Raw genomic sequence first — 22176 nt, 5'->3', positions numbered from 1 at the left:
CCTGGGCAGCCTGGGCTGCTATGAAATGGGGAGGTTGGTGGCCCTGCATGTGGCAGGGGGTTGGAGCTTCATGATCCTTGATGTCCCTTCCAACCCTGGCCATTCTGTGACTGTATTAAGGGACAGATCCACTTCCACCAATTGAAACCCTTCCTGGCAGATACTTAAGAGCTTTTAGACAATGTTGAGTATTGATAAAAATGATTCAACTGGAAAAAAAATAAAAGTGGCATAACTGAAGAAAAGGTGGCAGGGAAAAATATGGTAAAAGGCAGAGGATTCCCTTATGTGAGAATCTGATCTCTACAGTGAAATGCGTTGCAACACAGCAGAAATCGAGTGCTTAAAGCAGTAAGTTTTGAAGCACAGCCACCAGAATTACTGGGGGTCCAATGGATTCTCTGTCACTGCCAACTGTTAAATTCCTTTGGCTGTAGTTTTACAGCCTGGTCAGAACAGAAATCTGAGGACTCCCTGACACAGGGAGACAGGAAAGCAGGCCCAGGTTTCATCCCTTCAGGTTCCAGTGACTTTGGGTCTCCTCAGGATTAAAAAAAGCTTCGGTCATTCGAGACAGGAAGCAGTGAACACCCACGTTCACAAAGCAGGAACAAATGAAGGTGGCAGGGAAGGGCCAATTCTCCTCCAAATTCATTCTGGTGTTTTTACCTTCAAGCACTACGTGTGAATCAAATGAGTTTAAGGGCTGAATTTAGATTCCTTGGCTCTTTGGTGTATGCCACCTCCTTTAGATAGCACCTGCACAGCAACGAAGCATCAAACAGGCTTCAGAAGCTCTGAAGCTTTCAGAGCACACACTCCTCCTTTGGGGCTTGATTGCCTTAGCATACCGAAGTCACAAGGTGAACATCCAAAGCAATATGAGTTGACATTTTAGGATTTCAATTTTCCCCCAACCAGATCCCACCATCACCTACCTTTCGAAGAATGTCTTCTGCTAATGTGAGGAATGCCTTCTCAATGTTTATATTTGCTTTCGCACTAGTTTCGAAAAACCTAATACCGTGCTCCCTAGCAATCTAAACCAAAAGACAGAAGAAGAAGGAAGGTTATCATCCCCGTGGGGTTATTCAGCTGGTGCTGCTCACACGACAAGCACACAGCATTCTCTCAGCACAGAAGCAGCAGTACTGGTCAATCAAAACCAATTTGGAACGTAACCACCAGAATCAGAAATTCAAGTGTGTTAAAGCACAAGTGAATGAGGACAGGTACCACGCAGACCAGTCACAGCACAAGCAACCTCACAAAGGATAATCAAGGAATTCGAGCTATCCAAAAAGAAACTGCAGCTGAGCTCACTCCATTCATGGCAGTTGAACACAGTGCAGCTTCTAAGAACGTGCTGCTCAGGCTTACACACTATCAGCAAATCCAGCTATCTCATACCCCGCTGTGGAATCCACACCACCCAACAACAGTGCAACCCCTGGCACTGATGTGCTTACTTGGAAAAGCAAGTTTGTCTCCAGCACCTACCTGTTCACCTTTTGCTTTAGGAACAACTCTTTTATCTTCCATGTCACACTTGTTTCCTAACAGCATCCTCTCCACATCTTCATTGGCATGCTAAAATGAGATAAGAGCCAAGTTGACACATCTCCCCCAACCAGCAGCAAGTATCTATTGCATTTTTGTACTTCCAGACTGCCTGAAGTGCAGGCTAACACTTACAGGACCTGCAATTTCCTGAATTCTAACAAAGACTGCTAGAGGTCACTCCACCTTCAGACCAAAGAGGAAGCAGAATGAAACAATGGCAGTAGCACAAGATGGAACTCACCATCCCAGTATCAGTTATTTCTCCCTTTCCTTTTTGTTTGTACATTCTCAAGCGTGTTGTCTTCCTTTCCAAAGAGAACTAAGCACTGTTTCCCAACTCAGATTCTTCCAGTTACCTTCAGCATGTCAAACCTTGGCTGGGTTGCATTCAGAGATGTGGGATAATAAATGGCTTCCTGCCTGGCGCTCGGAGATGTCAGCATTACCACAGTTATAGAAGTGCTACAAAGGACTAAACAGGAGAGGACAAAACACCACAGCTGCCAACAATTGAGCTCCATACACTGCAATGGCTCCAGCTGACACTGTTACTTTTTCTTGGTGTTTGAAGGACCCCTCTACACAGCTTTATTGTAGACAGGTAAGTCTCTCGAATGGCAAAAATCATCATAAAGGGAGAAGCAGAGCGAGCACCACGCTCAAGAACCAGCAAAAAACAGGACCCCATACACAGGGAATCAGCCCTGTAAGGCAAAACAGGGCACCAAGGGCTTCTCCAGGAATGCTGCAGGAGCCAAAAATACCTTGGCTGTTCTGTTATTGAAAGATCACCAACAGCCATCATCATAAAGAAAGAACATGCCAAGGATATCCATCAGAACAGCAGAGCCACGGCACGAAGCATCACTTAAGTGGATAACTGAAGTGCTTTGAGGCCTGACATGAGAAGCTTCTTGGGAAGCCTAATCTCCATTTACTTTCACTCCAGCAGTCTTAATGCTACTTTGCAGCACAATTACTAACACAGATTCGTGTATCCAATACTCCTGCTTATAGTAACAACCTGTTTCACATTCCTGAAGAGAACCACCTCCAACTTTCTCCTTCAGGTCATAAGGAGAAGGAACCATCTAATAGCAAAGATTAAGATGTTGTGTAGGATAAGACATCAAAAATGTTCGTGTTTCATGCACACAGAACTGCTTCCACAGCAGACAAAAACAGCCAGGCTCCATGGATAAAACTGCAGCACCAAAACAACTCAACTGACTTGAATACCCCACAGTAAAAGTGCACTCTTTGTGTGGTGCAACTCTGCAGAATGTGAGCTTTAGCTAATCAGGTACTGAGCAAGGAGGAAGGTGCAGCATTGTTACACATCTGTAGCTTTCCTGGTTATTTCTAAATCAGGGTTTCTGGTTCTATGGAAGAGCCCCCTCACACAGGGCAGCAAGTCACACCAGCTTCCTTATCTGGAATCTTCATTACTGACAGAATATCCTTGGCAATATTAACTCCTTGTAAAACAGAAGTGTTTTTAAGTGTTTCTTTTGCCAACTGTCCTTCACAATAACCCTGTAGGTGAGGAGGTAACATCCACCACATGTTTTAGCAAGAAGCCTGAATGCTGGGGCAGGAAACTCAGAAGGAAGAATTCACCCATCATTTCTGTACATGCTCTCCACTTGGGGGCTTCTTCCATAATCACAAAAGCTTCCTAAGGTGTCAAACACCCCTCATAAAACTGCAGCAATTGTGCAGCCCTCACCATGCACCTGAAATCAGTTGCAAAGCTCTGTGCAACAGATCTGCAAACATGAGGTCAGCAAAAAAACCCTCACTATCTCAGACAACGGCATGAATTACAGTCACTGCTCCACTTCCTGGTTACTACTGAGTGTTTTAAACACAGCAACTGCAGAACATAAAGGCCTTGATTTCAAGTTTACCTTTGGTTCTCTGCTGAGTTTCCTCCCTGTCCTAGCCTGCTCTTTTCCCCATCTTCTACTTCTGTACCCACTTCAATCTCTGCCTTGCCACAACTAAAGGCCCACCGCAATATTTGTGCTCTGCAAGATCCTTTCACCACGACATCAGTTTAGAGGGAGCAAAGGTGAGCATATTTAACTATCTTTGAGGACTACACAGCCTAATAAAACAGCTTAGTCACAGAGCTGTTATATTCTACAGCAACTCCACAGCTTACTGCTTCGTGCTGCTCCCCTGCACACTGCCTTGTGGTGGCAGCTCCTCCTGAAAACAGCAATTGCCAGTTACCAAAAATGTATCCCTTACCTCCAAGCATGCTCCACTGCAGAGCCTGTGCATGAATATGACATTTCAGGACACCACCAGCCCCAGTGCAACCCTTTGTCGTACTGAAGGGAGAGCTGAGCTCATACAGGAGATAAGTCAGGGTAAGAACAGCACCAAATCCCTGTGCTGTCACACCAGAAGCTGGGCTCTGCAGGACATCACAAGCTGGCAGACTGCTCACTCTGGGATCTTACACATTTACTCACCTCATCTATGTTTCTGAGCCACTTGCTGATGTTTTCAAAGCTCTTGGCATTGGTGATGTCATATACTAGCATGATTCCCATGGCACCTCTGTAGTAGGAGGTGGTGATGGTGTGAAACCGCTCCTGCCCTGCTGTGTCCCTGCAAAAAGATCAGGTAAGAGAGAACATCAGAGGCAAGCCATAAAGAAACCAACAGCGTTTACCTGTAAAGCCAAGAGTGCATGGCACAGTATGTGCTTTACTGCACCACTACTGATGGGGAGTGGATTTTTTTGGCTTTGAAAGAACACACTTCAGGTTCAACTGAACAAAAGACATTGGACAGCTTAACTGGGCTTGCACAGCTTCATTTTCTGCCTTCTTAGTTACCCGTTGAGCACAGTGGCAGGTCATCTGGCGTCTCACCACAATCAACACACCTGATATCTACTCACAGTAGGAAACTTCATTTTAAACTTTATACTTTTTAATGACAACTTCAAACTTCCTCCCAGAAGAAGAAACTTTCCTTTCCACGTTTCTCATCTCAGGGCTGCATCCCAAAGACTTCTGAGCCTCGGTGGAACGAAGCTATTGGGAGGCAGGTTGGAACTGGGAGAAGTGATGACTTCACCCAACAGCACCAGAAAGTGTCCCTTTCCACCTCCAGCCATGAAGAGAAGCATGCAACATCTCCCAGAACTCAGACCTTGTTTTCTGATCAGTTTTATAAAGCTTTAACTTGATCTAACAATTTTCTGCTGCTGAAACTGTACATCTAGGAGATGTACTACAACTGTAGCATGAAGCTGTCAATTTCTGCGAGGAAGAAAATCAATCATGAAAGATTAATGAAGGCATCTATTTTCCCATCTCATTTTGGTATCTTTGAACGAGATGTGTGAGAGCTGGTTAACCAAGCCTGCATACCATTAAATTCAGAGTTTGGATTTAACTGCACATCTTTCAGAGGACACAAACCTTACGGATTACACTGTTACAGAGTTCTCAGTGACACTATTTGCAAAAGCCAGAATCAAAGGTGTTTCCCAATCTGACCTAATTTGAAATGATGCCCAACCACTCCAGGCAGTCACTGTGCTCCCCAGCTGACACACATTTCCTTGCTGGGAAAGCAGTAACCTCAGCAACCCAGTCCATTCCCTGGCCCTAAAACCACCACGGCGTGCCCACATGGGGTTAAAAGATGGCTGAGGTTTTGCTGAAGACCTCTGCCAACAGCCGGCTTGAATGGCAACAACTCCCTCCCCCTCTCTCCTCCTTTCTGTCCCATTTGGAAGGTTCTCCCCACGGCACACTTAGGCTTCCCCTCCCGCAGTTTAAGGCTCAATCCTCATCTTACTTTTGCAGAGGAGTTCACTGCCCTTCCGGCCTCAATTACAGATCAAACACAGCTCTTGCACGCCCCCTGAATTCCCTGAAGCCACCCCAAGCTCTGTGGACTTTATTCCCTGGCTGAAGGCCTCACCCACACAGCCTTGCTTGCTGCTCTCTGGACTACCTCGCACTGATCCACGTCTCACTGAGGTGCAAGACCCAACACCGTGCTCAGCATCATACATCACAGAATCATAGACTGGCCTGGGTTGAAAAGGCCCACAGTGCTCATCCAGTTCCAACCCCCTGCTGTGTGCAGGTCACCAACCAGCAGATCAGGCTGCCCAGAGCCACATCCAGCCTGGCCTTGAATGCCTGCAGGGATGGGGCATCCACAGCCTCCTTGGGCAACCTGTGCCAGTGCCTCACCACCCTCTGGGGGAAAAACTTCCTCCTAAGATCCAACCTAAACCTCCCCTGTCTCAGTTTAAAACCATTCCCCCTTGCCCTATCAAAATATCTCAAAAGAGCTCCTACTCACACATAATTTCTCTCCTTGTGAGCCTTGTACACACTGGACAGCACCTTCACCTAATGCATTTCCCCCTAACTTCCTTCTACGAGGCAGGACAGTCTCATTAAAGCCTTACCAAAACCACTGAGATATATGACACTCACAGCTTCTCCCTTCCTGACGAGGCCAACAACCACCATAGAACTCAGGTTGACTTTTACAGTTTGGTTTTGGCAACATGTAGCTGTTACTCACTGCTTGTCAAGTCCTACGCACCCACCACCAACTTGCCTCACTTACTCCTCCAGTATTTTCTCAGGCAACTGAAGCTAAGATAATGGACAAAAACCAAGATGGGGAGGGAAAATGCAAAGAACCTGTTTTGTATTGGTTTTAATTTTTCAGCATTATTTGCCCTTTCTCCTCCCTAATGGATCTCTCCATTCATTATTCAAAGATAACTCTTAATGCAGGTGAGATTAGAGAACTGACTGGAGCAAACAGAGGAAGTGAGTTATGGTTTCCTAAGTGCCCAAGATGATGAATCCGCCCTGAGTAAATGGCAGAGCACAATGGCAGACCTCCTGTCTCACCCTCTGCCCTGGGTTGCCATTCTTCTGTTCAGAGCTCTAGGGTGGAAGAACACGCTTTGAAACTACAGGTGTGCGTTACATCCTTGATGTAGGTGAAATATTTGTGGAAGCCAGCTAGCTCTCCAAGCTAAAATAAACGTAGACAAGTCTACAAAGATAGCCAAAGAAAATGAGGCCCTGCTGTGTGAGAGGAGACAGAACTCAGTTTGTTTAGCTGCAATGTGAAGACAAAGAAGGTTGTCCTGTGGGAATCGGAAGAAGAAACAGAAGGAAGATGAAAAAATCTATGTAAATTATTCTCATGCTGACATTAAAGTATGCATAAACTATATTATATTAGAATCCAACCAACAGAGAAAGGAATTTCTGGGACAGCTTTCCAGCTGACCGAGCGGAGACTAAAGAAGCCTTAAAATGCACCATGATTTGTTTACGAAGGGCTGACATGGATGCAACAAGAGGAGATTGTATCTGATCATCTGTGAAGATCCGTCTTGTCGGCTCAGCTTGAAATGATGGTCCCCAGCCCACTGAGCCAAAACATTCACAGAAAATAACCCCAAGTATTTCACGGCCGTACCATTGCTTCTGCCTCTAATATTCTTCAAACTGCACAGCAGGATTCTGCTTTGAAGAAAACAGACTGCTGGTATTGGGTACACATCAGGACCTTTGGCAACTGGGCCAAAGATGTTCCTTCACACAGGAAAAATCATAGAATCACAGAATGGCCTGGGTTGCAAAGGCCCACAATGCTCATCCAGTTCCAACCCCCTGCTGTGTGCAGGTCACCAACCAGCAGCCCAGGCTGCCCAGAGCCACATCCAGCCTGGCCTTGAATGCCTGCAGGGATGGGGCATCCACAGCCTCCTTGGGCAACCTGTTCCAGTGCCTCACCACCCTCTGAGGGAAAAAACTTCCTCCTAATTTCCAACCTAACCCTCCCCTGTCTCAGTTTATAACCATTCCCCCTTGTCCTATCACCATCCACCCTCACAAACAGCCGTTCCCCCTTCTGTTTCTATGCTCCCTTCAAGTACTGGAAGGCCACCATGAGGTCTCCCCGGAGCCTTCTCTTCTCCAAGCTAAACAAGCCCAGTTCCCTCACCCTTTCCTCACAGGAGAGCTGCTCCAGCCCTCTGATCATCTCAGTGCCCTCCTCTGCACCTGCTCCAAGAGCTCCATGTCTGGCAGACACTTTACTATTGGAAATTTCAGGCTTTCTGCCAGAGAAAAAAATATCATAGAGATCTGTAATTAGAAAAGCATCAAATTGCTTTATAGGAAGACAGAAAACACCACAACATGCTCTTCCACCTTGAGCCACGTGCATGGTGGATTGTCTCCGAGGCTGTCAGCAGCAAAAATGAACCTTTCAACATCCCCAGGATAACTGCAAATCTGAATGGGACCAACTGCACTCTCGTTAGTGGAGCTGTCTGCAGCTCAGGCTGGACACCACCATCCTTGTTCTATGCAAACTCCTGTATTTCTGAAGGAATTCCCACATGTAACCACTTCAGCTTGCTACAGTGGAAAGACACTTCATAGAATAACAAACTCATGTGAGTAGAAGGGACTTTCAAAGGTCATCCAGTTCCATTCCCCTGCAATGAACAGGGACATCTACAGCTACAGCTTCCTTCACTTGAGGATGGTTATTCCTGCAATGAGCCCACTGCTGAACCAGGAACTGTGAAGAAACTTCTCCACCCACATGGATGTGCTCCCTGGTGAAGAAGCACTGATTAATTTGGCATCATGAACCTCTATGCAATTAAGAACTGCGTATCAAAGAAGTAAACCAGTCAGAAAGGTGGTAAGGAAGCACACGGGCATACAAGTCCTATGAAGGGAGGATCAGTGCCAGCTGAGCAGTGGAAAAAGAAGGGAAAAATAGATGCCTTCAGTTCTGTGCGCATGCTGCTCTCTTCTACCCAACATCAGTGTGCTTGGTTTGTGGAGTTCACTTTCCCAACACCAACATCCTGTAAATCCACATTTCGGATTTGCTCTTACAACTCCTTGTTGTTTGTTGTTTGTTTCTTACCACACTTCAGTCTGTGGACAGAGACCAAAAAGCAGCTGTGCTTTCTGCAAGCAATTTTCACAGTGTTCTTAAATAACTGGAAAGAGGCTCCTAGCAAAACTCTTCTGCCATAGCAATACAGGGTGCAGCACGAGCCTCTTATTTTTCCAGTTCTATTCCAAAATACCTGGTGGATCTGGGTGCTTCTTCCTCCATGTTTTCCTTTCTCTGTCTTATTTCCATTACGCTGACCAGGATCTCCTCCAAGTCTCTCACTGCTGCTGGTGGGTTTCCAGCAACTCTGATTTCCACTGTCCTTGACCTTAATGAGTTCTCCCCTCCTCTATGGCATCTGCTACTGCTGCGTACTTCTGAACGACAGTAGCATTTCCTTTTGGCCTCCATTTCCTTCATCTCACAGGATGAAAAAGCCAGATCTCATCTGTGTGTGCTCTTCTAACACACAGCTGCATACCTGGTCAGGCCAGAGGTTCCACAGCCCCCAGTCCTTTGTAGTTCCAGGACTTTTGCAGCTAGAGATCACATCTGCATGTTTAACAGTGGAAAACGAGCTGTTCTTTTGTGAATTCCCATTTACAGCCACCAAAACATCTTGTAATGGGGAGTTCCACAGCTTCACCTCATTTCCTCATGCCTTGCACAAACTGCAAGGAGTGCCCTTGTATTGCCTTTGTATTACAAAAGGACATGAGTTAAATCCACCTCTGCCCACCTTCTCCACCATACCCACTATTTTGAAAGCATGCTTTGGTTTTTTTTTCCTCACAACCCTAAGAATTCTGTGTTTCCCAGTTCATTTTAGTACAGCTGTTACACCCCCCTGCAATCCTACTTGCCCTTTCTAACACATACTGATCTGAACTGCAGTGTCAAGCACTGACAATTCCTTGTCCACTGGAAACCATTGCACTCACTGTATCAGAAAAATCACATTCAATCTTTCCACTGTTACACTACCCTAATAAGGCTACTGAATTACAGTATGCTTAAGCATTGTGGTTTCCATTTCAAAGCAACTCTTCCCAAGTCCTGGAGAGCATGCTGTTAGTTTTAACAGCTGAATTTTTAGCCCTGCTTCTCTGTTCCTCAAAAGCATTTCATCTCTTCTGCAATAATAACAACATTCCCCAGAGCAATTCGCTCTCTTTTTGCTGGCACCTTTGTTTTCCCTCTCTTCTCTGTACTCATGACAGTCACTGAAAATACAAACATTTTTCAAGGCATTCCTCAGTGTCACGCCTCCCAGACGCCACCCAACTTCAGTATTTCTATTCTCATTCTGTAACAGTACAACTACCTGTGGCTCTCCATATGATTTTCCACCATATACTTTAAGCCAGCAGCATTTCTCAGCAGAGGGGCAGTTCAACAGCCCAGCCAAGATCACTGATCCCTCCATCACGTGCCACCACCCAGAAGCTGCCATACCTTGACTCCTGCTGTTGCTCCTTCACAAAGCCAGCCCTGAGCTCTGCCCCATCCTCCTTGGCTTGCAGCCCAAGCACTCCTCAGGGCTTGCTCAGCCTAAGCAAGGCCACCCAGCAGCTCCCTGCACACCAACACAGCCCCATTTGCTTCCAGGCCCACCACTGTTTCCCCTAGTCCCAAGCTTCCTACTTCAATGCTTGGCACATTTGCTCCAAACGTAACATGAACACACTAATCCTAGCTTGATCCTTACTGAACAGCAACCCCACTTTTTAATAGCAATGAGGTATCGAGTTGCTTATCACCTCTGGCAAGGTTTAACTCAGCTTGACCTTGATATTCTTGCTATATATATATTCCAGAGGTCAAGGCATGACTGAGGTACTGCCACGTCTGCTCATTTTCCATGCCTGAGGAAGGCAGCTGCCCTGTTTTGCAGGAAAGGCACAGAGCTGTATTAGAAAGTGCCATTTTCATCTGCTTGCCCACTGAGACTGCAGCTCCACCCCAAGCAGTGCAAAGCCACCTGTCCTCCAAATCACTGACACTTTGGAGACACTGTAGGGTATTGGGACCCAGTGATACAGTTCTGCAGGTAGGCAGAGAGAGATTTAACATGTGGGCAATGGAGAATTACATGCAGCAGCGAGAAACAGGTCAAAATCTTAACTTAAAACCCAGGAACTTATTTCTGTTGTTTCCTTCATTATTTCTATAAATTCTGATGAGTATGCTGCATCATATGTTGCTGGATATGCAATGCAGAAGCATGTCTGCAACTAAATATTGACTGAAAACATGAAGGTACCCGGTGTCTTTTCTCCTGCCCTTAACTGAGAAGTACTGCTCTCTATCTCCCAGTCTTTCCTTCTCTTCTGATGATTTTATTCAAGCATGGAGCTGTGTCCCACTGTGGAAGTTCTTCCTATGGCTCAAATTTATTCTGATTCAGCTGTGTTAGCTCCTGTATAAAACACAACCCATACTCTGGACACAAGGAAAAGCTATCAGTACAGCCTTGAGCTTCTATGGGAAATGTTCCACTCAAAGCATCCCTAAATTACTGCAGCAGTGAAGTGCAATGTGGAAATGTGTTACACAACTACTAGAAGTGCAGGCTGAGTTTAAACACAGGAAGTGGGAGTTAAATATAGATGCACTGCACAAAGCATCTTCACCCAAAGTCACTGCTGTTCTAAACCAAACCACTGCTGAGCTCAACTCCTTGTACAGGCAAAGCTGGAAAATACAGCATCTGAGAGGCGAGGTGGTTTGTTTTGTTGTGGCATCAGGAGTGCATGCCATAGGAACTTTATTTTCTGCTTTCCAAGTTTCATTTCAAATGTGAAACTTTGAACTAGCAAGAACAGGAAGCAGGTCTTTGTAGATTCAGACAACCTCAACTAAAGGCTACAATTTAACTAACCTCAGCTCATTGAAACCCCTCTTTCTTTCCTTTCTCTAAGCCTCTAAAACCCACAGCACTTGCAGCTTCATTATGGCTTGCTTCTCTGTCTACACACGCATTCCAAATCCCCAACATTGCATATCTGTTGTTTTCACATTTCACCATTTCATGATGACGTTTTCCAGCGTTCAGTTTAAGCCCATCCAATGTTTTGCTCTGTCCACAGCAAAGCCATGTAACTCACAGCACCAGACTGCTGTGGCAAAAAGGTAACACGCACAAAGACTGTTTGAAGACGTGATTTGATCTTGTTGAAAACCTAAATGAACTGATAACATAGCAAGAGATGCTAAGCACGTCAATCGATGAAGCTATTACACCTGAATGCCTCTTTAGCTAATGCTCTCTCAGTGCCTTCCCTCACTGCCCTGCTTTCAGCTCCCAGCTGATCTATACTCCTCTTACTTCAGATATCTCAATCTAAAACGTTGCCCTTATGAAGATGGTTGCCCTTTGTGGCTCCCTGATGAAGCACTGCAGTGCTACACAGAGCTACTTCATCCAAGTGCTTCATTATCGACCAGCCTACACAGGAAAAGCAACTTCAGCAACCAAAGTAACTAAGTTGCCTCAGTTCTGCTAAGGAGTTGCTGGCAGGACTGCAATACCAGAATCAACTGAGAGATGGGATGCATGCTTTGAGTAGCAATAACAAGATGGACTTTTTAATGAACAGGGACAAAAAGGGGCAAATGCTGTGAACAGCACAGCTAGAGAACGCATGAGCAGTACACACAGTCAGCTGAAGGGGGAGCTGAAGCAAAAACACGGGCTAGAAGCCATTAGCTTTCCTGATCTGACTTGTCACAGGGCTATTAAACGGGGAAGGAGTGGGGAAAAAGTTATGCAAGTTAGACGTGCAGAACGAACAGAGGGAAAACAGTGCACATCCAGCTTCATGTGAGACTTTCCTATGGAACAGCCAGCTGAGAAACTCTTTAGTTTGCTATGGAAGAATACAAAGTAAGCATGGAGGTGGACTGCTTAGGCAAAGGAAGGTCGCTTGACAATGCAAAGTTTGAGATCTGAAGCAACTCTTATTGTAAGGATTCAAGTTTTAAAACACTTCCCACTAGATCACAGACTGCAAGGATTCTGTCGTCCCAACCAGGAGTTGTGTTAACAGTCCGTCCCAAAGAGCAGCCCAGCAACAGCAGCTATCAATGCAGCACCTCATCTCTTCCCTGTTTCTTAAGAACAACAAAAAAAGAAGGGAACTTTACACTTGGAGCCTCTCCACTTCTGAAAATACACAGCTCCAACAAAATTAGATTCCCCAATGTAATCTTGGAAGGAGAATCCGCTTCTGAAGGAAAGCACCCAGAGGATGGCACCATGCGGCTTCTTGGCTTGGCTACTCACCATATCTGTAGCTTGATCTTCTTTCCTTGTAATTCAACCGTTTTAATCTTGAAGTCTATCCCTAAAATAAACAAAAAAAAAACCATAAACAAACCATTGGTATTTAATTACAAAAAGCAATTCCACGCTCTGACACACAAACAGCTTTTCTTTTGCAGCACCAGCTACACCAAGGGTAACCAAGAAAGGTGGAGTGCGAGTGCCTACAAACACAACCAGCACTCAAAGGGGCTGCCATCAGCCACTGCCACCCCCAGGTGATATTTTTATAGTCTTATGACAAACCTTAGCAAAAGCCTTTACATTTTGCTCACTTGTGGCTCAGAAGAGAAAAAAAAACATGAAATTTTTGCAATTGTTTTGAGAACTTCCTAAAGGAAGAGATGTTGGAACGTAGGTACAAATTGTAAGATCCTAACTGAAACAGCAAGGCTTTTTTTGTTGGTTTTGGGTTGTTTTTTTTTTTGCCTATTAATCCCCTTCAAGTAATCCACTTGTGGAAATAACACTAATCACAGCAATCTCCCTGCTTGCAGCCTGCTGGGCACTGCTGAGAGCAGTCAGAGCTAACACACCGTGTGTAACAGGACCCGACCATCAGAAATAGCCATGCTGCTGGGACCTGACACAGGGCCCCATGTCCTCTTTGAATCATAGAAACATTCAGGTTGCAAAAGACCTCCAAGATCCCTGAGTCCAACCCCAGCCCATCCCACCATGCCACATGCCCACAGTCCTGGAACACCTCCATGGATGGTGACCCCACAGCCTCCCTGGGCAGCTGTGCCACTGCATCGCTGCTCTTTTGGAGAAGAAATGTTTCCTAATACCCAACCTGAACCTCCCCTGGCTCAGCTGACAGCGCTCCACGTGAGCACAGCACCTTGATGCAGCACAGCTAAGGCTTTACTTTCAGTACCAGCTAAGATGAAATAGTTCATGTGCTACATTGTGCAAATGCTGCATGGCACTGTAGGAAGTCTGTTCAGAGTGGAGCTCACCAGGGCTGGCTGAGAAGACAAAGGACAACTGCTTCAAGAAGCACAAAGTACCAAACTGACAATGGCTCAGTAGCACTGAAACCAGAATTTCATATTTTCATTATTAATTCCACCATAATAAATTGTTTATGAGAATGAGAGGCATCAGAGAGAGGACAGTTAAAAAACCCTCAATGATCCTGAAGACAGAAACACTCAGTGCTGCTGAGAGCCATTTCGTGTAACGTTATGTGTATGTTAGCTGTGAATTCTGAGAAGCAGAAGCACCTAACGACGAGAGGAAAGGCCCACAGCTCAGGTGTGACCATTCACAGGGGGCCATGGATCAACAGAGACAACCTAGAACATGTGCTAAGACGGGTGAATGCAATGCCACACGCACCCAGCGTGCAACTTCCATTGGAGACAGGGAAACGGAGACACCGTTACACAAGAGCTGGGTGAAACCTCCCTTGTGCAGCATGCCCAGACCGTTTGCTCTTCCCCAGACAAAATGGGTTTCAACACAAAGCAGACCAAGCGGGGGGACACCCAGCAGCCCCACATACAACATGTGGATCCGTTCCTTCTTAGGAACCTGCACAGATTGCAGCCTGCAAAGCAGGAGCACAACACCCTAAGAGCAGCCAGATGCCCAGGTCTGCCTTTCCATCCAAATCAGCGCTGCTAACTTCTCATAATTCCCACAAATCTGTTTGCATTTGGACTTTGTTGCAAGCACAGACTTCCCTCCCAGCTCTGCAAGGTTATTTTGTACCAAGGAAAGTTAAGCAGAATTTATGAAATGCACCGTTACACAACGGGTCTACATGGGATGCCTGCTTCCAATCTGCCCAGCTCAACCCCTTTCACTCCAATACACTGCACACAGTCTTCCATTGTAACAACAAAATGTTAGCTAGGAAATGGTTCTTACCTCTCAGCAAGGACACCAAAGCCCTTCCATCCCAGCAGGGCTGTGTTTGAGGGACAGACGGTGGCCATGGAGCAATAAGGGAGAATGGGCCTTGAACAAACACCCAACACAGCTCTTCTTACAGAGGTTGTGAGAACATTCAGCAAGTCTTTCATCAGCACCAAGATGAGCACAAAGGGGCACAACTCCCCATTTCCAAGGCTTTAAAGCAGTTCTGTGATTAAACGCAGTAGCTGTTGCCCCATGCTACAATGGCAGCTTGGGATGCAGACACTCTAATTTCAGGTAAGCATGCCATGTTTTCTAATTGGCCAACTGGGAGCTGGCAGGTCCAACCTATCAGGAGTAAGAAACTGCTAACTAAGCTAAATTCTTGAAGCAATACAACTGGTATCATTGATAAACCAATCTGCTGAACAACTAAAAGCCAATGAACAGAGCTGCCCCAAGCAGGGCTTAGACAGCATTACTGACATCCACAGCACAGGGCCTTTGGCCAAGCTGCTGGCTGTGACGTAGCACACCAGAGCAACACTATCTCCACTACCACACACCCCTGGCATTTGCCAAAAGATCTTATTTAAGAGTATTTCCCCCAGTGCCACTTGCTTTCGAGCTCTGCCCAGGTGATGCAGGATGTTCGACAGCCGCTCTGTGCGTGTGCTGAGATAAAGTGAGCTGTTAACCTACCAAACAAATTAATTCTCCTCCCTGAGAGGGATTTAGCTAACTCCAGTATTCAGGGATAAAACAAATCTCTAATTCCATGTTACACTCAGCTTCCACTCCAATTACATTGTAATACTAGCTCAGCCTTCCTAACAAATGTTATAAATAGCAGTGACTATTTGCCTCCAACTGCTTTCACAGTAGTTTTAGCAGACCGAAAAAATGAGATTTTTGCCTGGCTGCCATGGGCTGCTCTGCCCACTCGCTTCAAGCAGCCAGGTTACAGCAGCAGCATGTAGGTCAGGAAGGAGTTTTAAGGCAGCAATGGGCACAAAAACTGAACAGCGTGCTGAACAGACACACTGATGTCATGGGGGGATAATGAGAGAGCTAATGAATTAAAGATGAGCACGATTCCCTCGTTAAGTGTTGATAAGACATTCATCAGCTTCAGCAGGGCATGCTGGAATTCACAGAGAAACCTGGAGGCCCATGGCCAGCCTTTTGCACATTCAAGGTAATGCAGCCTTTTCAATTAAGAATGTGGGAACGTTTCTATTTTAATATTTTTCACCCAGTTAAATAAGGAAGCCTCAGGCAGTTCACCCAGGCCTCCCAGCTCATGCTTGGGCCACAGACTCACAAAGAACCAAACTCAAGGCTCAGTAAGCTGCAGGCCAGGAGGGGTTTTGGAAGCCAAGATTTGTGCACCAGGCCACTGCAAGGAAGCTCCTATAATTGAGCATCAGCAGAGGTCATTGCTGCCACTACTGGGGACAAAGCATTCCAATGGTATTTGTGCAGGGTGACATACCTGATGGCCTTGGTGAATGTAGAACTGTTTGCTCAGCAGTTTGAGGCTTCTATCGCTCTCAGATGAAAGACATTAATGAAGACCCAGGAGTTGTAACAGCAGAACAGAGTGCTATAAATGCATCACCACTGCTGTGTATCACCTTACACATTTCCCATCCCCAACAAGATTTTGTGGAGATCCCTCTGCTGCCGTTAAATCACAAACCAAAACTGAAAGGCAGGACGCCATCAGCATGAGGGAAGGAGACATTCATTCTCTGTCACTCCCTGTCAGAGCTGCAAGCAATAAGCCAGCCCCTTGCAGGCAGCACGGACTGTGCCTGCATTCTTCCCCAACAAAGCCACCATTGAGCCCCAGTGGGCAGCCCCAGGATGCTGACAGGCAACCCGCAGCAGCACAGTGGCCTCAGCACCCCACCTCTTGTGTTTCCTCGGTTAGTAATTGCTTTGCAACTGCAGTTGCACCGTGCATTTGCAGTGCAGGAAAGCAAAAGTGCAGTGACTCACTGTGCAGCCATCTGCAAGCCACCCACTGGTGTGATACAAAAGAGGATCAGACAAGAGATGGAGTTCTGGTTTTAATTAAACTCTTTGTGATCCCAGTTATTACTTAGGTCTTTCAAAATATTTACAAGGTGCTCATACCTACACAGGATGAATACACAACATTCCCAACCACGCTCAGCACTGTAAGTGCAAACATTATCTTTCAGAGGCTTTAACCGAGTTACAGTTCTTTACAGTCAGCTCAGAGGAATGGCAGCAAACTCCAGGCTCCAAAGAACGCAGCCCAACAGAAACCACCTGATCTACACTTATTTATAACCATTCGAGTCCTTAGTGCATTAATTCAGGGTAAGGTCCAACAGACTTGATGTTGCCTAAGAAGGTGTTCCTCTATATCAGCAGCTCCTTTCCTCTTCAAAAATGGTACAGAAAGAGAGATCTCCAGGAGCAGCTGAAAGTGCCCTCTCTATCCATGGAAAAAGCACGGATAACTGGTTCAGACAATCAAAGAATCATGCAGGTTGGGAAAAGATCTCTACAATCAAGTCCAACCTTCGACCCCTCACCACCATGTCCACTAAACCACATTTCTCAAGTGTCAAAAGCAAGAAGACATCTTTTATTCAAGCAGCTGAAGTTAGGCATCTCATCCACAGTATCTTCTGCCTCATTTATTACACCTCTCCTGGAAGCAAAGACACATAAAGCCTTCGAACATATCCTCCCTATCACATTCCTTCTTCTCAGAAGTGATTATAGATGGAATACTTGGGACAACCAGTATGGGACACATGTGACCCCAGCACACAGAATCTCATCTGCCTACTTCCTTATTATGGGATGCCCTGGTAATATTCTTTGCATTAAAAACCCTGGAGCGCTGTGATTTCAGTGTGACCTGATCTCTGCTGAGTACCAGCTTCAGGATGTTCCTGGGTCAAGATATCTCGAGTAGATACAGACATTTCAAAGTCATGTTGGACAGAGCTTTGAGCAACCTGATCTAGGGGATGGCAGCCCTGCCCAGGGCAAGGGGGTTGGACTACGTGATCCTTGAGGTCCCTCCCACCCCAAACCATTCTATGGCCACCTTTTGCTCAAGTATATTGGCACTACTTGATTGTATCTCAACAGATGGGTGCAAGTACATGCAGATTCCATGAGAGCATCATCTCTTTTAAAAGGATCTCAGCTTTAAAGAATTATTAAAAACATAAAAAAACCAACAACCAATCTTCTTAATAAAACTTATGTTGAACTCCACTTTGATACTACAAGCAGCAAATTTATAGCTGACAAACTGACAAAGTTTGATTACCTGGTAATAATCTCAATTTTGATTCCCTAGAAGGGAACCCAAAGAATGGCTTTTTCCCAGGTGGAGAGGAATTGGGCAGCCTTTCCCAGCAGGGTTTCTCCCTTTGCCTGACAGACAGCAATTCTTGCAACCTCCCTGAGGTTTCCTGGCACGTTTCCCTTCGCTTGGTCCAAGTGATGGAAAAGCAACAAGCACCCAGCAGTTCAAGGTTTGCCTTTGTAACCTTCTCTAGAGAACCTGCATTAGCAGAGGGTTGGAGATGATGATCTCCAGAAGTCCCTTGCAACTCCTACCATTCTGGGATTCTGCAATCTTTTTGACAGACCATTAGGAATATCAGAGTATTACTCTTTTAACAAAGCGTTCAGGAATTAGCGAGCGTACAAACTAATGGTGATTCAGAGCACAGTGGACAAGAAACTTGAGTTGTTCAGGCTCATCCTTTGGCAAAAGCATCAGTTTTTATCATCGAGAGCAAAATTCAGCTGACAAAGGAAGCAGCAGGCAGCTTTCAGCGAGCTGAGACAGGTCTCCTCAGCCCCACGGCGATTCCTTCTGAAACACTGATCCACCATGCATTCACCTACAGAGGAGGCAAAACTCAATCACCAGTCTCTGAGTGGGCTGGAACCACGTCCTCCTCCCTGCAGCTCAGATCTGACATGGGCTTCTCTATGTGGCCAACAGGGAAATCTCCCTGGCTATCAATTCCTTTCGGTAGACGTGGCACTGAGGGATGTGCTCAGCAGGCATGGTGGGGATGGGTTGACAAAAGTTGGACTTGATGATCTCAGAGGTCTCATCCAACCTGAGCATAACTCTGTCATTATATGATCAAGTTTTCTTTCCCAAGGGGATAATTGCAATAGAACAATACAAGGATTCACTAGACAAAGTCTCAAACTCTTGCTCACTGAGTTGATTCTGAATGAGATCATCAGAGGAAGCTTGAACATCTTGGTTACTTTTAGGCAATATTGAGAAACTGCAGATCGTGTGAAGAGCTGGCACTTCAGGTCATAACTACTTTCCCTAACCTGAAGACTTCACTTAACAGCAGGCAAGGACTATGCTGCATTTGAACTCATGCTTGTCTTTAGCCCTGATCACACCTAGCATGCTCAGCTACGTGGGGAAGGAACAAAGTGGGAAGATGGAAAGGCAATACAACCACAACAGAGAACAAGTGATGAAATCAAAGCTATCAGAAGCGTATCAGAGCCTGACAAAGTGCAAACACACAGTGCTTACAGTCTAAACTAAGCAGGCAATTTTGCTTGTACCTCCAAAGGAAGAGGCACAAAGAGCTGTGGCAGTAAAACCTCCTGTTTTACAGGACTGAAGCTACTCTCCTCTCCAGCTTTCCAACAGGTTTAATCTCAGGAGCAAACAAGCTGGTAGCTAAGTAAATAGGACTAGCTGTGGCTTCCTTTGTGAACATGTGTACGTGCATGTATGTGGAGCTGCATGTGTGGTATGCATATACAGGAGGCTGCACCTTTCCTGCACTCGTGTGCCAATGAATTCCTTGAAGAAACAGAAACCAGAGTATTAACACAAACTTACCAATAGCACAGGCAGCTCCCTCTTTGTCTTGACAAGATGAAAACCAAGATCACTGAATGCAAGTTTTGGGGAAAAAAATAACAGAAAGAAAAAAACCACCCAACCTGCAGAGAAAATCTGCAAGGGCACCAACCACTGCGTGCAACTCCAGAAGCTAAAGGGTCATCATGCACTCACTGCTGTAAGACAAAACTAAAATGAGGTACCTATATAGAAGAACGTTTCTGAACCAGACTACTTTGGTTCGGGGAAAGGAACAAGAGGGGAGGAAAAGAAGAGGAAGGGAGAAGGAAATGGCAGCAGGTAGCACCCATCAGTCAGTTACTGCCTTCTCTTTTTGCAGAGAAATTGTGGAATTGTAAAATTGCAAGAAGTTTATTCGTTGCTTTCCAAAAAATTAAGTGCAATCAGAACAACAGAGGCAGATGGAGAACAGAGAAGGCAGACACGTATCTCTTACCCACTAAATACCTGGAGCCAAGCAGTCTGATTTCTACTGCTGGCCCAAGATAACTCCAAACAAAGTGCTGCAAAACAAAGTGAGCTATAAATAACTTACTGTACCCACTGCACACTCACTGTTAGGACAGAAGCATTCAATAAGTGAAGTAAAATCCTGTATGATTTGCTAAGAAGCAAGAGTCTCCAGGAACTCAGTGCCCCAGAAGAAGAGGAGAGCCAGAGCAGGCTGAGCTAAGAGTCCCCAAAAAACAATTGTGACTGAACCCTTAAGCATCACAAGAACAGGTAGGAACAGTGCCCAGTGGAGCCCCTCCAGTACAGGGCAGTGACAAGTTTTGGTGCTTCCAGCAGAAGGCCACCAAGGAGATGGAGGAGGGAGCATTCCTTGGTGAGACAAAGCTTGCAGGTCAAGTCCAGAGCTCCAAGCAGTGCTGTGAGCCCAGCAACCCAGTGGCACTGTGATGTTCCAGCTGGATGACAGCTGTGCTCTTCCAGACCATGCCAATGCTCAGTAAGGTCCATGTCCATTGCTCCTCTTCCCTGCAGCTTCCAATCCGGCAACTTCAGCTGGATTGAGAAGATGAGCACAGCCAAGCACATTTTGCCTCTGGTAAATCCATGCTAAGTATTCCCAACCACTTTCATGCTCACAAATGGCCTCCACAATGACTCACTTCTCATGGAATCATGAAGGTTGGACAAGAACTCAAAGACAATCAAGTCAGAATGAAGAGAAATGGCTTTAATGCAGAAGAGGGTAGATTTAGGGTAGATATCAGAAAGCAATTCTTTACTATGAGACACTGGAACAGGTTGCACAGTGAGGTTGTGAATGCCCTCTCCATGGAAGCACCGAAAGCCAGGCTGGATGGGGCTGTGAGCAACCTGGTCTAGAGAGAAGTGTCCCTGTCTATAGCAGGGGGTTGAAATTACATGAGCTTAAAGGTCCCTTCCAACCCAAACCATTCCACAGTTCTATGATTCTAAGTCAGACCACCATGGTCCAAGACAACTGATCTACCACTGGATGATCTACTGATCTACTACTGGATGTTGTGTTGAGAAACATGGTTTAGTGGGAGCTATTGGGAATAGGTGAACGGTTGGACCGGATGATCTTTTAGGTCTTTTCCAACCTTGGTGATTCTATGATTCTATGATTATCAGTTCTTCCCTACATCTAATTCCATCATTTTTTATGTTCACTGGCTAGAAATGTAACTCAACACTAAACATATCAGCAGGTGAAGGGTTTATGTGGTAGTAAAACATTCAGTGAATTCATTTGTTTCATCTTTCCTGCACTGAGGTTTTGCCAGTGCAGAATGTGCAAACTGGAAGAGCAGCAAGAACTCACTCTTCCTGCTCTGCAAGGTTTCAAGTCATGACAATTTAGCATTTACCAAAAGCCACATCTAAATAAGCAATATCTTACATGAAGTCTTCGGAAACATGCACTTCATTAATTCTAGCACTTTAAGACAGTTCCACAACAACCAGGTATGGGAAAATATCCAGGAAGGCAATGTCCTGTTTGAGAGCTCAGATTCGATCAGGCTAGATATGTGAGAACAACAGAAACAAGGGATTTAATTAGATCAACTCCACCAGCCACAAACAGTGATGTGATTAGTTTCCCATTTTTTTGCTCCTCTTTCCCACACATGCTGGCAATCCTTCCATCTTCAGATTGGATCTACCACTTGAGACGTCTCCTTCCAGGAAGGACCTTACTTAAGTGCTTACATAACCTATTAAACACCTCCTTTCAGTTCCCTCACTTAAGCAAACATTCACTCCCTTATCATGAGGTCACCAGCTCCAATCCACAACACCCAAGTAGCTGATATTGGTAACTATTATTTTACCTCGTTAACTAATATTGTTGCCTTTGGAATTTGTCTGTGAAGGAGACTGCAGGACATTGGCAGGAGCACTATTGCCAGATCACCTCCTACCAGTGACATTCTCTTAAAAAAGCCTATAAAAGGGAGCCTATAAGAAAGGAGGGGAGTTTGTCAACTCTTTCCTAGGGTAGATAACAGCAGGGCAAGGGAAAATGGTTTTAAGTTGAAGGAGGGAAACTTTAGGGTGGATGTCAGGGGAAGTTCTTTACTATGAGAGCGGTGAGGTGCTGGAACAG

General features: G+C 45.6%; 1 protein-coding gene across 2 annotated transcripts; it reads right to left on the bottom strand.

Annotated features, from left to right (window-relative positions):
* Window positions 1-65: 65 nt before the first annotated feature.
* On the bottom strand, window positions 66-12879 carry LOC122192137 (ras-related protein Rab-10-like). Of its 2 annotated transcripts, none has more exons than XM_042892613.1 (4): window positions 12779-12879; window positions 4047-4185; window positions 1501-1590; window positions 66-1040 (listed from the first exon to the last, which is right to left on the bottom strand). In XM_042892613.1, exons 1-4 carry the CDS (start codon window positions 12862-12864, stop codon window positions 903-905), a joined length of 453 nt encoding a protein of 150 aa, XP_042748547.1. In that variant the 5' UTR covers window positions 12865-12879; the 3' UTR covers window positions 66-902. The 2 variants fall into 2 exon arrangements, with proteins under 2 accessions (XP_042748547.1, XP_042748548.1); XM_042892614.1 differs by lacking the exon at window positions 12779-12879 and adding an exon at window positions 9949-10100.
* Window positions 12880-22176: the final 9297 nt, after the last annotated feature.

Source organism: Lagopus leucura, unplaced genomic scaffold, assembly GCF_019238085.1.
Source record: "Lagopus leucura isolate 7727_CA_CO unplaced genomic scaffold, USGS_WTPT01 53608-0_obj-0_obj, whole genome shotgun sequence".
NCBI lineage: Eukaryota > Metazoa > Chordata > Aves > Galliformes > Phasianidae > Lagopus > Lagopus leucura.
Note: the sequence above shows the minus strand (reverse complement) of the source record. Positions and strands in the feature narration are given on the sequence as shown.

Excerpts from the sequence above, each read along its gene's own strand:
- LOC122192137 (XM_042892613.1), bottom strand. The coding sequence starts at position 12,864 with ATGGTTTTTTTTTTGTTTATTTTAGGGATAGACTTCAAGATTAAAACG. Across the intron at positions 4,186-12,778 it reads AAGATCAAGCTACAGATATG|GGACACAGCAGGGCAGGAGC; the intron begins GTGAGTAGCCAA and ends ATCTTTTTGCAG. Across the intron at positions 1,041-1,500 it reads CTAAAGCAAAAGGTGAACAG|ATTGCTAGGGAGCACGGTAT; the intron begins GTAGGTGCTGGA and ends CTTTTGGTTTAG.